General features: G+C 41.2%; 1 protein-coding gene and 1 long non-coding RNA gene across 3 annotated transcripts in view; one reads left to right on the top strand and one right to left on the bottom strand.

Annotated features, from left to right (window-relative positions):
- The window catches only part of LOC309537398, a 70800-nt gene extending 55714 nt beyond the window's left edge, over nt 1-15086 (top strand). The window contains exons 2-3 of one of the 2 annotated variants that reach the window (XR_014221883.1): nt 10715-10782; nt 14341-15086. This is a non-coding gene — a long non-coding RNA (uncharacterized lncRNA). The remainder of the gene's footprint in view (nt 1-10714; nt 10783-14340) is intronic. The other variant, XR_014221884.1, reaches the window with a different exon arrangement.
- The window catches only part of KIAA0319L (KIAA0319 like), a 63800-nt gene that overhangs the window by 39971 nt on the left and 5658 nt on the right, over nt 1-18171 (bottom strand). The window contains exons 2-3 of the mRNA XM_082231521.1: nt 17171-17339; nt 5739-6433 (exon numbers count right to left, since the gene is read on the bottom strand). Coding sequence (XP_082087647.1) covers nt 5739-6433; nt 17171-17312 — 837 coding nt within the window. The 5' untranslated portion in view covers nt 17313-17339. The remainder of the gene's footprint in view (nt 1-5738; nt 6434-17170; nt 17340-18171) is intronic.

Here is an 18171-nt window from a genome sequence, read left to right on the forward strand (position 1 = left end):
TTACATTCCTCTAAATCAGGGGTAGGCAACCTAAGGCCCGTGGGCTGGATGTAGCCCAATCGCCTTCTCAATCCGGCCCGTGGAAGGTCTGGGAATCAGCATGTTTTTACATGAGTAGAAAGTGTCCTTTTATTTAAAATGCATCTTCTGTGTTACTTGTGGGGCATGGGAACTCGCTCACTTCCCCCCGCTCCCCCCCAAAAAATATAGTCAGGCCCACCACATGGTCTGAGGGACGGTGGACCAGCCCACGGCTGAAAAAGGTTGCTGACCCCTGCTCTAAATTGTAAAATTCCTTCCCTGCAGAGGTGCATGTCACACCTTCACTATACAGATTTCAGCTAACGCTTTATCCTGGCCTTTGTGTGCCCGAGAGGTGTGTTTTAAATTGTTGTAACCTGCCTTGGGACTTGCTGGTGAAGGGTGCAAATAACAATAATAGACGTGAATAGCAAAAAAAACAACGATGGGATTATGCAGATGTAACAGCCTCTGCAACATGAGAGAACTGGATTTCAGATGCTGTTCAAAAGGAGCACATTGTGCAAACAGAATTTCTGGCTTTATGGTCAAGAACTTGGGTGACAAGCCCATTTTGCTCACTTATAAAATTCTCCCACTTTTGAGTGCCGTGAGAGACTAATCAGACCAGTGTAAACAAGACAAGGGAACAGACGAAAACAATTTCCTTTCTTTCATAAGAAAATTCCTTCCCCAGGCCCTCCTCATTCTGGTGGGTAGCCTGAGGCAGCCAGAACCAGACATTTCAGCTTTAACTGGGCTTATCTGTATATGCTACATATTTTCCTGAGTTGATCTTTGTATAGCATAAGATGAACATTTAAATCACAGCACACAGAAATATCAACAACCTGGACTTGATTTTCATAACAAACAAAAATATCACAGCACTCTTTCTTGTGGCGCAGTCAAATGGCAATACTTAAAAGGTCAAGCTAAGGGCGAGAAATTCATGACTTCTGTTATCATGTACGTTATGTAATTTGGGAAGGTGAGTATCAGCACATAAAGCTCTGGATTTGAACTCTGGGCTCAGGGCCCCAGTTATGAAATAATTTTGGGTTGCGGTGCTGTTCTGTTCAAGATGTGGTACCAGCTGAATCTAAAGGGATGATCAAAACACACATTCAATTCATAGATGGAGAGAGAGACCATTGGAGACTATTGGACTGAGTCAATCTGGATTATGAAATGTTGGTGACAGCACTAGTTATCTGGTTTAGTATATGAATTTGATAGGCTGGTAATGTTCATATCATTTTGGAACAAGCCTTGTTTCCTCAAGAAGCTATTCTCTGGTATGGAATGTTAAATGAGATTCTGAAGGTGTACAGCCCGGAGGCCAAGTGCCCCAAACCACAAAGTACACAATCTTAATTTAATGTTAACCCATGACTCTCAATGAAACTCTTGTTGATTGTTGCAAAACTACAAAGCCAGTTGCGTTGAAGGCATATGAAAAGAAGTTCTTTCAACACTGCAGCCTCATATGCAATGAACTCTCATTTACTGTTGTGAACTATGTGATCAAATCATCAAATCAACAAGCAGGCTCATGTTGGCAAGCAACTTCTCCAATTGTGTAAATCAATTATCTCAATTATTTCTTGCAAAGATTTTATGTGGTGGTTGCCTCCTCATTCAGACCCTCTCTTCTCCTGCATGGTTGTTGTTGTTTTTTAGTGGGAGATTGAGAAGCCTTTCCACAATAGCTGGTGTTCAGTGGGCTGGAGTTCACAGCAAGAGAGATCAAACTACATTTCTCAGGATGTAATATACAACTGTGTGCACATTGCACAGCACCATCACTGCACATGTGCACTATCTGGAACTCTCTTAAAACAGACATCTGTTTCAGGACAATCACCAAGAAACCTTTCACTGAGCCAATTCAAGACAGGGAGCGCAGTTTGCCCATCAATAGTCTAGAAATAGACACAGGCACATACATTTTTAATATGTGCAACCTTTTCATAAGTAACTGTTATGAAACAGTTCTCAAAATTCAAAGGTTTGTTTCTAGCAAATTCTGGTTTCTTCCCTCTTGGTTCCTCCACATATTCTGCTGATGAACAGCCTTCTGTGTCAAACCCTATGTGTTTAGGGGCAGGGGGTCACATTCTAATATATTTAGAACAATGTTGAACTCTGATCACTCTGCAGAAGTCACAGGACCTAAATTTGCAAGTGCAGCGAATATGATCAGTGACCAAGGCAAGCAAACACTGGCCAAGGATAAAGACACTTCAGCTGCACCACAGTCGAAGTGGAAGTCAAGAAACACTAACCTTGTAAGAGTTTCATTTGAAAAAAGCGCATTATTTATAGGGGTTGCTTCTGCAAGCATACCACAGTGATGCAGCAGCAGACCCCTTAATCAACCGTGCTGTACTTGAATACTTCTCTTGACTAGTCAATCACTGTTGTCTGACTCAAATACACAGCATTGCGCTTGAAGACAAAGGCACTAATTTGGCAGTGGAGCCAGGCTGCAACTTGGCACGTGACAGACTCTCACTCACTCTCATGAGCATATGCCAATTTGTCTTCCTGAGGGGTTTTCAAACATTTTTAATATGAGCAGTAAATGTGAGACTATCTTCCCCCAACATAATGCTTCTGTTGTAGGGAAAATGCAGTGTGTTGGTATTGGCAAAATGAAATACCTTCTCCCTCACCAAGTGTGTTTGTTACAACAGTTTGGATAATAGATACATGAATGTCACAGACAGGTCCACAGACAAGTGTGTGCAACATCATTATGGACATTACGTGACACTGGTTTCTGTTCTGCCCTGTATTTGTTGCATACAGTACTGTTTTTATTCTGCTGCAGTTTGTCTTCCACCAAAAATTTCATTATTTGTCTTTCACTGAGGTGAAATGACATAACTTATGTAAAGTATTTAAATAATTACATAATTTAGGTTGCCATTATATTATTCCATCCCATTCATTTAAATGCAAAGGGAACACAATGCAAACTGGGTGGCAGGAGCATAATCAGTTATGTATCCGTTTCCGACTGAAAACAACAGTGAATACCAATTATATTCACTGGATTGATTTCTGTTCCAGACACGGGACAAAAAAGTGAATGCTGATAATTCCTGCTCCTTTTTCTGCTTTCTTTGGAATTCTCTGACATCGTTAGACATCCCCAGTAATTAATAATTCCTGCCCTATCATTATTGCATCTCACACACAGCATGCCTTCCCTTTCTTCCACAGCCCCAGTCTCATTATGTGGAGGTACACTGATACAGTTTATGTTTAATGCAATGTAGTGCTAAGAATAAGATGTGGTATTTTCCCCTTGCTTGCCTTAGACAACAGCCAGGGTACGTCATATTCAAGTTAACATTTTCTCACTTCATTTCCCTCAGAACATTATTTGATCCTATGAGAATATGTCTTAAATCCACTATTTATCAATCAACTACAATACTCCTATAAGAAGCAAAATATTCTTTAAAAATGCCACTTCCAAGGGAGAACGACAGGTTGGGACTAGGAGCTCTATAGCAATGCTGGAGGTTGCTGGGCAGCAGTGTGTGTATCCTATCCCTTTCCCACTCCTGAATATCTCCCCGCAACCCTGAAAAGCACTGCAAGGCTCCTGCTTCTGGTTGACTGGAGCCCTGAACAGGAGTATGCCTGAGAGGGTGGAGATATACAGCAACACTGCCTGGCAAGTCCCCCTTTTAAATTACTATAAGAAGCAAAATAGGCAGTGTGCATCAATCTTTAAATGTACATAACTACACTTAGATCTTGTAGGAGGACGTGGGTTGTAGGACTACTCGTGGCTGTGATTTTAAGATGGCTGTTGTGCAAATTATATTCTCTTTTTCTTATGAAGATTTTTGTCCTGTGGGGACCTTCAGTTATTGCAAAACCTGCTGTCCAGAACTTGGAAATCAAAAAATTTAAGTTCACCATGAGAGAAATCACAAATGGGTCTTTACTGGTAACCCTAGGGAAGTGGCCTGGAATTGCAGCAAAACATCAGATTTAAGAGAATTTATTTTTACAGCTTTAATTTTACATTCTCTGCTCAGCTGGAGCATTAGAAGAGAATCTGATAGCTCAGAGCTCAACACCCTGTTGTTGAAATCAGCAGGGAAATTAGGGACACATTACTATTTATCACTTAGGGCAAGCAAGAATCAATCTTAGCAGAGGGATTGCAGTGCAGTCTCTACCACACTGGATCACTTCCTGAGTGACAGTCTCTTGTGAAAGGCCAGATGGTTACGGTTTTAGGGAAGCATCATTATTGATGTATTGTTGAGACAGAGGAGCCAAACAGCAGTTCCTAAGTGACTGTTAAGAAGTCAAGGGCTGAGGGACAGCTGAGTCAGCAAGGCAAAGTTAAACCATGCGGTTGTTTTGCATGATAACTAGGATAGCTCCAGGTTTCCTAGTCGTGTCCTTTGGCTCTGAGCCAAATCCTGTTCCACCAGGTTGGCAGTTCTCATATCACAGCTGCAATGTAACCTGGGACTGCAAAATCTGCAACCAGGTACATGAGAATAACAGCTTTTAAGAACCACAATCTACTGAAAACATACTAAGTTGAGCAAGGGATTTCTAAAAATGAGATAGACCCCACTGATAAGAGTTATGTCACTGAGTTGTCTGCTGTGGTAGACTCTCTGTTGCACCCTTACCTGGATGTGAGTAAAAAAGTACACTTGGTACACACCCCACACATATGGTGAGTTCAACCATTCTGTTTGTTGCACTTGCCATGAAGTTATAAGCAACCAGTTTTATTTCTAACTATGAATGGGGAAGACTGGGAGATGTTTGGCAGCTCTGTGGCCAAGGTGCCTGGAAAGCCTGGGCTATGCAAGGCTAAATCAGCACTTGTAGCCTTTTGTGCTCCAGAACAGGAAAGGTCAGTGCAGGCAGAGGGGTGATCTCTAGGAAAAAGTGATCCAAGCAGCTTTGCCTAATGGTGCCCAAGCTGGAATGCTCTCCACCAGAAAATCCAGTGTGTGGGAGGTTAGACTTTCAGCAGTTGTGTCTAAACTGTAATGGTCCTTCCCCCCCCCCAGCACTCCTCTTAGAAAAGGCACGTGAGTTACCTTCAATCAGGAGTGTCCAAGGCAGTGGACCTCCTCTGCCAGACTTTCCCTCTGTCTGAGGTACCTTCAAGCAGAGGCATCCCAGCTGACAAGCTCTCTTCCCTTCCAGACTTTCTTAAAGAAAAAGCTGGGAGGGGGGGGGCATCTTCCAACTTCATTTTTTTACTTGACAGACATATCTCTCCATCATCACAATTCATGGACATATTTCAGCCAGACAAAATTGTCTGAGAAGAGCATGGAGCAAAGCCAGTGAGGAGCATGACTTGAGGAGAGTCCCAAGGGCTGTATAGAGAGGCCTGGAAGGCTGCATTCAGTCTCTGGGCTTGAGGTTCCTCATCAGTAGTGGGCTTTCAAGCAAGTCAGACCTATCAGTTCATTAATCCACAAATGCAAGAGTGAACCTTTGGGTACCATTTCTCATCAAGGCAGTGGACTGAACCTTTTAAAACTGCACTGATTCTAACCACCGTTTTCAAAACTGTTTTGATTTTTTTTATTTCTTAGAATTTCCAAACAATGTCCAGTATGTTGCTGCTATTGTGCAATAAAAAAGGATTATAAAGCATTTATACAACAGAATTTGGATTAGTGTTGACATTAACAATATTATCTTGCACTTACCCTCATGAGGCCACTCCCAGCAAGGTCACTTGGTCTGTTCACATTATTGCTGCTGGGGGGAGATGAGCTTTTGAATTTGGTTGTTCTCAAGTCTTCACTGTTTGGCAGCAGGGTTTTTTCTGGATCAATGTGGTTTCTGGGAAGGTTTGTTTCTTGATGTGAAGAAGGAGCTTCCGTCAGATCATTATGGGTGGATTTACTATCCAAGGGCTGAGATGGAGCAGGATGGGCTACAGGACCTCCGCTGTTGGAGCCTGTGTCCCTCTTAAGAGAGCGTCCCCTGATGTCTGCCAAGTGTGCTCTGTAAGCCAGCAACTCTTTGAAGGACCTTCTCATCCTTGTTTTACTTTGATGTCCTTCCCTCCAGTCCAGCCACTTAGGAAGATAACCTCTCCTCTCTGCTGCAGGTTGGGCATTTATCGTATGCTCAGATCTCTTTACAAACACCAAGATCGAGTCAGTGGTGTTGGTCCAGATTGCCTGACACCAATGAGGCTTGATACAGATCACCTGGATGCACATCTTTCCCTTGAGCCAAAAGGCATCACAGGTAGGGCTCTGACAGCAAGTAGCTTGACAAGATTGGACAGAGTGAAATCCTTCCAGCAGCTGGAGGTGAACACCATCCAGTGACCTCAAATGGCCTCCCTGGAGAGCCTTCCCTGGCTGGCAAGTGCCTTTAGTCCAGCTTGCATCTGAGCAAAGAGAAATAAAATTATAACAATTTTAAATAAGAATCCAACAGCATAGATGTAATCCAGGAAATAATTATATCTGGGTGATTGTTGTTGTTGTTGTTGTTTTTTAAAAAAACCCTACTTCATTTCTACTCTCTAGTAATAAACATAACTTATCAGGGGTGGGTGTCATCAGCATATTGATGGCACTTCACTCCAAATCCCCCAATGACAGCTCCCAATAACTTCAAAAGCTTTTAAACAAAATGGGTTACAAGACTGGAGCCTGCAGAATCCCACAAAATAATTCCTATGGGGCCAAGCAGTAGCAACCCAATTATAGTCTCTGGAGCCAGACTTCAATAAAGAAGAACCATAGCAATGCGCTATCTCTAACTCCCAAAATCATGTGATAGTCCACAAGGATACCATGGCCAATGGTATCAAAAGCTGTGCTGCAGTCAAGGAGAATTAACAGAGTCACACTCCTCCTGTCCTTCTCCCCAAACAGGTCACTGCTCAGGGTGATCAATGCAGTTTCCATCCAAATATCCAGGCCTGAAGCTGGAATGAAATGGGTACAGAACTCTGTTTCCTTCAAGCATGAAGTTGCCAACCCACCCAAATCTAAATTGTTAGATGATTATGATCTAAAAATAGAAGACTAAACACCCTACAAACAGGAATCATGGGAAGTACTTTAAATACTGCTTTAAATACTGATGGCTGCTTTAAATGGCTGCCTTAAATACTAATCTGTTTAATCAGAAGTGTCTTATCTTCAAACGATTACCATTTGTTGCCAAAGACTAAAAGATCATCTTGGCTAGGTCAGAAGTACAAGCAAAGGAGTACAGTCATACCTCGGGTTGAATGTGCTTCAGGTTAAGCGCTTTCAGGTTGCGTTTCATGGTAACCCGGAAGTAACGGAGCGCGTTACTTCCGGGTTTCGTCGCTCGCGCATGCGCAGACGCTCAAAATGACGTCACGTGCATGCACAGAACGCGACCCGCGCAGATGCGCCATCGCATCTTACGTTCCATTCAGGATGCAAATGGGGTTCCGGAACGGATCCCATTCACATCCCGAGGTACCACTGTACTGGCAAACAACTCATTCACACACAATTGTTTGTAAGATTCTCTCTTTCTACATTGTTATAATCTGAGAAGGGTCCCTTGCCCTATAAAACAGCAGCATGCAGTCAACAGTGCACAGAGTTCTGAATCAGAGTTGCCTTCTATAACTATGAAGTGCAAAACAATGAGAAGTTACAAATAACTTAGGAAACAAGTTGTTTGTTGCAACCTCCCCAATGGATGTTGGTTAAAGTAACAATTTCACTCAAATCTGTTATCAGGAGAACAGATCTGCTATGCCTACCTTGTCCAGGTCAGACCAGGGATGAGGAAGGTTGGGCCCAGGGGTCAATGTAGCCCTTGTGACTCTCCCCTGGCTATGTCCCACCCATCCATGCCCTCCTTGAGTGCTTTTGCCTGACTGAAACATCTCTTGCCTGCCTTAATGGAGAAGTGTTTATGTGAGTGCATATAAACCCCTGGCTTTTGCATGGCTAGAATGTAGCCTACTGTACAAAGGAAAGAGTCACATCCATTGCTCTGCCCACTTTTGCCCCGGGCAATACAGGCATGTGGCCTCCTTTGGAAGGTTGCCCATGTGGGAATGAAGTCCTTGGGCTGAGTAAGGTTCCCACCTGTGCTCCAGACAATGAGAGAACTCTTCCGCTGCTCCTTGCCACAGATCTGTCTTGCTTCTTCTTTGCCTCTGCCTCACTGCACCCAGCCTTGCCTGGATTCCAGGACCTTACCCCCTTCCCTTGGTAGGTGCAGAGTCTGGCAAAAAAACACAGCTACCTTGAAAACCAAATGACTATGGCTGGGGGCCTGTAGTCTCTGCCTGTGTATTAACAGCTCCAAGGTCAAAGATCTCCTGCAAGAACATATAGCAGAAAAGGCCTATTTCCAATACAAATACCATCCACAGTAAAGTCTGCTCAAACGATTACAAGATTTCCCCAATGGGTGGAAAAAATGGCTAATACCACAAGGTGCCTGCCTATCAAATTTTAGCCTAAAGTGCTTTTTAATGACTGACTTTTACAGAGGAGTTTTTGAATGGAAACACAACAGAGCAAACATCTAACACCACTGGTAATGATGTGCTCATAACACTACCATCTGTTCAGGCCTGAAGAGCCCAAAACTACACAGCACCACCCAAGGGCAGTTATGAAACTACATAAGGTGTGCTTTACTCCCATGGCACTGGAGTAGATTATTGGTTGAGATTCTATCCTAACTTTTAAATAGCCATACCCACACCCACTCTCATTTTCAAGATGTTGCAATAGGTTTTTTTGGGGGGGGGGTATAATAATTTTTAAATTGCCAAAGCCCTTTTCAAAGTATTCTTGAAGTTCTGAGCTATCCTAACTCAAAGCATAATATCTGGAAGCCAGTACAGTGGTACCTCGGGTTAAGAACTTAATTCGTTCTGGAGGTCCGTTCTTAACCTGAAACTGTTCTTAATCTGAGGCACCACTTTCGCTAATGGGGCCTCCCACTGCCACAGCACAATTTCTGTTCTCATCCTGAAGCAAAAAAATATTTCTACAAGAGTATGTCTGCAGTTTCCTTTTCCAATGGCAACTCTGAATGTCTCATGAAGTATCACTTTGGAGCTCAACCTTTGAAGGCAGTTTTCAGAGGGAGAATGGGGGCAGGATACTGCTGAAAAATGGAAAATGTAAAGCTTCTACATATAAGTGTTTTACAGGTACTTTTAAGTGGATACACATTAAAAGGCAACCTCCAAGGCCTGGGCAAGAGCCCCAGACTGACTTTTTTTAAAACTCAACTGTCTAGCCCTCCTAGAAAGGAAGTTATGAAGCAAAATGTGCAGGTACTCTTCTGCAAAATGAACCAGCCTGGCTGCTCCTACCTGACACTGTTCGATAGGTGAGTTTTTTTGATACCTGGCAATAGAAAATCTGATTTCAAGATTTTCTAACTGCTGAGGTCTTTTTGTAACCACTTTGGGCAGCTCTTGTCACAATGTTTAAGGCAGACATAACTTTAGGTGGAAAAGGAAAAGGGATAATTTACATTGCAATAGGATAAAACTGTGGATGGTATCCCAGCCCTGAAGTTGATTGATCTTATCAATTCTGTAACTGATGTACCAAACATTTCTTGTGTTTAGTGCAATCTCATTAAAAAAAAGTAGTCCGGAAATGCTTCTTATTATTACAGTGGTACCTCGGGTTACATATACTTCAGGTTACAGACTCCGCTAACCCAGAAATAGTACCTTGGGTTAAGAACTTTGCTTCAGGATGAGAACAGAAATCGTGCGACAGCGGCGCGGCAGCAGTGGGAGGCCCCATTAGCTAAAGTGGTGCTTCAGGTTAAGAACAGTTTCAGGTTAAGAACGGACTTCCAGAACAAATTAAGTACATAACCAGAGGTACCACTGTACCATGCTCATGGATTTCATTTTAATACAATTGTCACCTGTTTTCACTAAATTGATCAGAGCCTTATATATAAAGTTCCAAGGATTAAGGACACTTTAAAATAGACAGCTAGCCTCTGTGAGATGACTAGACTGGGAAAATAGGCCTCTGCAAGATTAATTTATAACCAGGTCATATTGCCCTAACCCTTAAGGCAACTCCTTGATTCACATGCTATGTTCTTAGCTGCTACTGTGCCATTAAACGAAAGGTTACCAATTCACTTAAGTGAATTAAGTTTAAACTCAACAATAGGGAGAAGGTAAAGAAGACAATAAAGCTATCACATCAGTTAAGGAATTAATTATTGCACATCAAAGACGACTATTTTTCTCCCATGATCTTTTCATGTTATATTTTTTTCTTTCTAAATAAACACTGATAATTCCCTCTAAATCTGAGATGTGCTTATTGTGCTTTTGTTTGAAAGCCTAATGGTTTTATATTTCCCTAGGCATTCAATGGCCACAGAATTGGGTTAGGCTTTCATATACACTTCCTCTTATTTTAAAATGTTTTGACCCTCATTTTACCTCTTTCTTTTTTCCTTGCATGTTCCTGATGTAGCTCTTTCCTACCCTAATATTCTTCATCAAACTGTATGGCAGATAAGGGAAAGGAGAATGTTAGCCGCTTTGAAACTCCTTTGTTTCCTGCTTGGCAGGGGGTTGGACTCGATGGCCCTTGTGGTTACTTCCAACTCTACGATTCTATGATTCTATGAACTCTGGATTTCATTTCTTCTTTCTATAACACAGCCACAGTGTCTGTACTCAGATGCAAAACAGGAAAAATCTACTAGCCAGTTGGATGTCACGTTTGTGGTTCTTCAGTGGGTACTTTGTAAATTTCACATCTATTCAAGTTAGTTACAAATACTGTGCAGCCTTTATCTGACATTCCAATCTCCTACCTGGTTTCTTGCCCAGTAATGGTCTCAATGTTCAGCCTTTCATCCTATTTAAAATATCAAATGCTTCCAAACTAAAAATTGCTATCCTTTCTTTGCTCACATCAGGAAAATCAGATGGTGATTCAAGCGTTTTCTGCATGTTCTGCCTTTTTTCAGTTGTTGTTCTAATGGTCACCCATGTAGCACTAAAACATGGCTTATCATTACGTGTGAAATGGGCCACTGCATGTAAAGCATTCTGAATATACTAATATGCTCCAAAAATATTACACATTATTATTACTGGACCTAGAAGAAAATCTGCCATCAGAAGAGTTCTCAGCAATTAAGATGCTTGCTACTAACACCACAACCGGTCACTGAACAGTCTGGCATCTTTGTGTATACTGGCATGAATGAATCCTGAGAATAGTATGAGGTTTGGGGTGAAAAGCATGTGTGTTTTAAATATTTTGTTCCTCATTACATCCTGCATTGCAAAGTCTTGTGTTCCAAAATTCATTCTGTGTTTAGCACACAGCTGGACTTCATTTTGGAACAAAGGGGCTGAGCACCCAATACCACTGGCTGAGAAAGGACAGGTGTCATAATAACAAGGGCATGAGGTCCATAAAGCAAATGTTTCTGTGATACATTTTCCATAGCAAATTGGAAGTACTGGCAGCCTTAAAGAAAAATTAAAATTATGTTTGGATTGGTCTTACAAAATGTGGATTTAACAACTGAGGCTTTCCTCAAAGTTCACCTAAAAGACAAAAAAAAATAAACAGGATCAAGGGGGCTGGCGGCCAACTTTATTGGGTTTATTTCAACAGATCCCTGGAGATCTCTTAGACAGGTTCTCAAGCATGTGTGTGTGTGTTTAAAATTTAATTTGAAGCAAATCACAGTTTAGATTCTTACTGAGTTTGGTATTGGTCTGGTGTGCTGATTAATCTGTCAAGCACCATAAAAATTCACTGCAGCATAATTAAAATAGGTGACACAGTATTCCTGCCAGCTTTGAGATGGAATGGGAGGGAGGAAATGGTGGGAAGAGTCTTTGAATCCTGAAAACAGATGGGCAAAGCTGAATATTCCTAATTATGTTTTCTTGCCAGCTGCCTTCCATTAAACATTCAAGCTGTACTTACATTTTGTTTATTTGCATTTGTCTCCCTCCTCATCATATATATTAAATAAATCCTCTAAATGCTTTGCCTAGTCACCAAATGTCAGCCAAAGCAGACATCTCATTGTGCTTCTTAAAAATGCCCAAGCTTTGGCAAACATATAAGGGAAAGAAACCACATAATTAAGGAGCAGAAATTGCCTTGCGCATGCTTGCAGCAAGGGTAGCATCATTAAGCTTTTTATAGAGCTGAAGGATTTAAGGGACACTGGGGAAGAAGCCGTCTCAGAGAGAACAAGGGGCCAAGTTAGGTCATACACAAGATATGTAATGCCTTTCATGTATCTGGTATTTACATATCAAATAGAAACCATGTTGGGGGTGAGAGATTGAGGCCATGCCTAGGGGTGAGGCACTGATTTCTAGTCCAACCTATGTTTTCTGCATGCTGCACTATTTCTGTTCTGCTGCAGTTCAGCCTCCAACAAAAACGTTATTCGTATCGCTGACTGATGTAACTGAATTTTACGAAATTATGTTATTATACTTTTCCACACAATTCATTTCAATGCAAATGCCAATCAGTTCAATGCAAATGAGAGGGGGCAAAATGTCATCAATCATGTATTGTTTGCAGACTGGAAACAACAGTGAATACTGATAATATTTGCCAAACTCATTTCTATTCTGAACATGAGACAAATTAACAAACGTTCGTTATTTTCACTTCCACTTCCACTGGAATTTTCCAATATCCATGCTACCAAGAGGTGGGTGGGTTGTTAAACCTTCTGTCCTATGCCATGGTCCCTAATGAAAACTGCTTCCCTGAAGCTGCTAAAGTCCCTAGTAGAGGTCTCCATCGGGGCTAACAGAAGTATCCCTCCTGACATGAACTGAAGCTTTGAGGGAGATGTCACTGGTACTATAGTGAAGGAGGAATGAAGGATTAGCTACTGTCACCACATATCATGCTTCTGATTCTAATCTGGTTCCCTTTCTACCCCTTGAGGTTGCCATTTAAATTTTTTAAACAAACATAGCATCCAAAGTGTAAGGAACTCTGGAGCTTGAACTGGGAATGTCTGACATGTGGACACTTGTCTTAATAGCTAATTTACCCAGCTTCTTCCTCTCTCAATTCCCAAGGAAAATAAGCACAAAGGGAGTAAGGGAGATAAACAAAAGATGGGGAATGGCAGCCAGGAGTTGCTTCACCACAAGAGGAAGGGGGATTTGTATTTCTCGGGGGGGGGATTTTCTATCTTTTCCTGCCTTTTTGTGGAAAGCCTTGAGAATTCTCAACACTGTTGAGTCAACAGGAAGAATTTTCTTTAACATGGAGAGGGTATGCTAGACTCTGAGAGAAACAACCACTGCTTTGAAAAAGGTAGAACACAAATACTGTAGAATCAACCACTTACATGGCATGCCTCAGTTACTTCCTCAAAAGTTTGCAGGGTGGGTCATTCCAGAGAAACCTGATGACTGCTATTAAAACAGCAGAGCAAACAATTCACCAGCTCAAGAACTGCAAAGTATTTATTTTCTTATCCAAATAGACACACTCATTAAAGGTTTCGTAACCCTTACAAGTGGCTCAGGCAGTTTTCTTGCACAAGCACTGTGACTGCATGACAGCCAGCTGAACTGCTTAAACAGCAACTGCGTAGGGGGAAAGCGTGCTCTGCTAAGGACCCATATCAGTGTCATCAAACAGGCCTTCTCTACACAAAGAAAAGTCAAAGTTGCTTGGATGTTTATGATGGAGCAGCACTAATGCAAGATTTTTACTTTCAAAACAGCAATTGTGGAGTGGGGATCCAGATTGAGGCTCTGGTGTATGGCTTTAACTCTTTGCCCCCTACCGCTGTCCCAATTCAGAACAGGAAGACAGTATACCACCAAGGATAATGGGAGCTTCTCCCAGCCAAAAAATGCCCCAGGTGGTTTCTGAAATTTCTAAAATAATGTCAGCCTACAATGAAAGCAATTCCAAGATATTGTGAATTGACCATAGGTTTTTATCAGCATAATAGCTAAGAACATGGGCTGAGATGTCTTCATTTTAAACTCTCTGGTTGTCCTCTCATTAGTAAGATTAGAGCAGGCTTCCTCAAACTCGGCCCTCCAGATGTTTTGAGACTACAATCCCCATCATCCCTGACCACTGGTCCTGCTAGCTAGGGATCATGGGAGTTGTAGGCCAAAAGCATTTGGAGGGCCGAGTTGAGGAAACCTATTGTATTAGAGTAATACAATACTAGGCTAACCTTATCAGGTTGTTGTAAATATGACCATAAGCAGTACTTTGAGCACATAAAAATGCTGTTCAAGCATTATTTTTATTACATGTAATAACACAGACTGCAAGAAGATCAAACCTATCCTTCTTAAGGAAATTAGCCCTGAGTGCTCACTGGAAGGACAGATCCTGAATCTGAGGCTCCAATACTTTGGCCACCTCATGAGAAGACTCCCTGGAAAAGACCCTGATGTTGGGAAAGATGGAGGGCACAAGGAGAAGGGGATGACAGAGGATGAGATGGTTGGACAGTGTTCTCGAAGCTACCAACATGAGTCTGACCAAACTGTGGGAGGCAGTGGAAGACAGGAGTGCCTGGTATGCTCTGGTCCATGGGATCACGAAGAGTCGGACATGACTAAACGAGTAAACAACAACAACAACACAGATTGTAGCCTACACTATTGACCTTACGTTTATTACAGGCTTAAAATAATGACGTCAGTTACAGATCTTTGATGTTCAAATGTAGCTCTCAGAAGTTAACCAGTTGCTGACTTCAGATTTACCACAGCACGTTATATTAGCCTTATGTTGCCTCCAGTTTAGAATAAAATCAATCAATTAAGAAAATGCAGTTTTGCCACATTCATGAATCTTTCTCTCTCAAGAGATTGTAACTAACTCTGACAGGGTAACAGAAAGAAAGAAAGAAAGAAAGAAAGAAAGAAAGAAAGAAAGAAAATTTCACTGCAACAATGCAATTACATTGTTTGAAAACAATGGTGGCTTTTTATTAATAGCATTGTAACAGCTAGACAATATCCACTTTCTACTGAATAGAAAGCTGTATGGAACAAAGAAGAATTTCATTCTTCAGTATGTGAATATTCATTATGAAGGTGGGAGTTAAGAAGAGACAGACTGTGACAGTTTAGTACGCTGGAACAATAATTCTAAATTCTAATAAAGCAATTCCGTAAGTTATTTTAAAAATGTCCAAAATCATCCTACTACTAAACCTTTGGGACTCATTTTGTTGTGTGTATAAAAGTGGGAACAGAATGCACTGAAGTAGGCATTTCAATGGCAAAATGTAGGTTTGTAAAGAATTACATTCAAACAAGGCCACAATACCTTCCACCATAGAAGCCTCAAAGTGCCCCCACCCACCAACACAAATTATCATAGCTATGGTTAAAAAGACAAAAAAAGCCAGTGGTTTTTGAAACACGACTCCAGTAGGCTCAGGAAACAGGAAACTAATCTCAAAAGAAGAAAAAAGAAAAAAGAAGCAGATCCATTCTAACTTAAAACATGTAATGATTACTACTTACTCTCTACAACTAAAAAGATAATAAACCATGAATTTTAAATCAACTTTGTGTGACAAGCTGGAGATTAATGGTTCACTTACTGCACATCAGCTTAATCAAATTTCCCAATTGCCGAACGTCAGAGAAAGCATAGGATAATTATGGAGATTACAGCAGCATCCCTGTCCAGAAGGCAGAGATTTTGCTAACTATAGTACTAACCCACTGAGATCAAATGCAACTGAGTCAGTATAAGTGATCCCTCCTATTCTCTGAAAAAAGAGTACAAGTTTGCCAGCTGGAAGGCTTATTTTTAAAGAACTTTTCAAGCGGCAAGAGGCAGTGGGGAATTACTGTAAGATAGAAGAAATCTGTGAAATAAGTTACTCTTTGAGAGGCCTTAAACTACTCCACTACACTTTCCTGCTTTCATCTGTTTCAAATGTTCTTAGTTATTTTAGTTTAGTTTATTACATCTATGAATTGCTTCTCACAAATAAAAGTCCCAATGTAATTTAGAGCAAAATTCAAAATGTAGTAATAAACATAATTAACAATGTCAATAAGATAGGTTTAAATAAGGTTGTGATTTATGTTTGTTTGTTTTTTTGTTTGTTTAAACATTTCTGGAAAATCAATATTTTTTTTTGAAATAAAATAAAATAAAAGTGTAGCCAGAATAAAAAAAAACCCACATTCAATTGCTGCTGCTGTCCAAAGGCACAGGAAAATGAAAACAGATTTGACTGCCACTGAAATTAGACAAATTTGGTACCAGGTTGCCTCCCTAGTAGGAGAATTCCATAAGTGGGAAGCTATTACAGAACACGTCCATTCTCTCATCACCACTCTCTGGACCTCCCTTGGAGGAAAGCACACAAAGAAGGGCTTCATCTCAGGGTTCATATGTGGAGAGATGGTCCTTTAAGTATAGAGGTCTTGAGAAGTACAAGATCAAAATCAGCACTTGTCACTGTTACTAGTTGTGACAACAGTAACAATGTTGGATCCAGGAGTACCTCAGGCTGTGAACCAGCTCCTCAAGGGAAGTGCGACCCCATCTAGAACAGGATGCATTCCATCTGTCCAAATAATAGTACCAATAGTGCCTGTGTTTTATCTGGATTAAGCTTCAGTTTGTTGGTTCTCATCCAGTCCATTACAAAGACTAGGCACTGATCCAGCATATGCACCACCACACCCACTTGAGATATAAACGTTGTGTCACATCAGCATACTGATGACAACACACATCAAAACTCTGGATGACGCCAGCCATTGGTTGGTGTATACCAGGCTGTATCAGAAACTGGTTTTTTTAATATAATTCTTATAAGTATTTTAGATGTAAAATTGTTTTACATATCTTTTATTGTAAAATTGCCTTGAGATGCTTCGTAGGAAGCAATTCATAAAAGAAATAATAATGCTGATGTTTAAAAGCATGTGGGATAATACTGAACCCAGGAACCCCACACTAGAGACTCCATAGGACTGAGCAACACCCCGCAAGCACCATGTTCTAGTCTAGTCCCTGCTCAGTGCAGGAATCTTGCTGCTACAGCTTCTCTGATGGTAACCCCAACCATCACAATCTTAAAAAAAAATATCAGAAAGAGAATTGTGAACTATTACCTGCATATGAACAGGCGGCATTGAGGCAGGCACACATGTAGAGAAGATGGAGATGGCCCAGGCACTTGGCAGCTTTTCTAAATAAGTATCCCAATATGTTCACAGAGCTGGTGCTGAAATTGTCTTCCAACCTTTTCTCCATGGCCTTTGTGGGAAGACCCAGAACTCTCTAAATATAAAATACACAAGAGACACAGTTCACCTTCAGGAAAGATGAATTGAGACCACTTTATGCAAAGCAATTACATCTCTCATGCGGGTACGTAAAATAAAGCACACAGAGCAGAAGCAAATAGTTGCCACAGTTTACCATTAAGCCTCAAAGTTTGTTACTGAATTATCACAAAATTCTCCCAACTGTACCTTAGGACACAACTTTTAGTATATGCCCATTTTCTGGAGAAATTTTGTGAGTTATAAAGTCAGTTAGCCTTTGAACACAATGAGATGAGAGCAAACCTCATTTATCCACAGCAGTTGCCCACACAAACCTAAAAAGCTGCCTTCTTGGCACTTGTCTACTGTTGGCCAGCTGCTTTCACACATTAGAACAGACAGCTCAGAAGCAAGCTCACATTTGTAGCAGCTTCCAGGATTCAATTCAAAATGAACCAAACTCCAAGCAAACAGTGCTGAGCTGATGAATTCTAAACAGGTGGATCTTTTGGACACTCTGTTTGAAAGTCTCCAGTGCAGAGGTGGCAGTCACTTCTACCTAGGGTATGTTAAATACCAATAAATACAGCCCAGCTGCTGAGCAGGTGGACCTTATATCAGCAATTGCTTATTTGCACTGCCTGGCACCAGTAAGAAAACAAAAGGGGAACAGGAGCTGCACAGCCCACACAAACAGCCAATGAGAAGCTTCTCATGCTGCCATTCACTTTGCTCTGATAGACACATAGCCAGTGTTATTGGTGTAACAAGCTGTTGAGCTGTTTTGCTCTGCCAAGAGAAAGAAAACAAATGTTCAGATAGAGAATAAATTTAAAGCTGCAATC

Source organism: Podarcis vaucheri, assembly GCF_965113315.1.
Source record: "Podarcis vaucheri genome assembly, chromosome: 7".
Lineage (NCBI taxonomy): Eukaryota > Metazoa > Chordata > Lepidosauria > Squamata > Lacertidae > Podarcis > Podarcis vaucheri.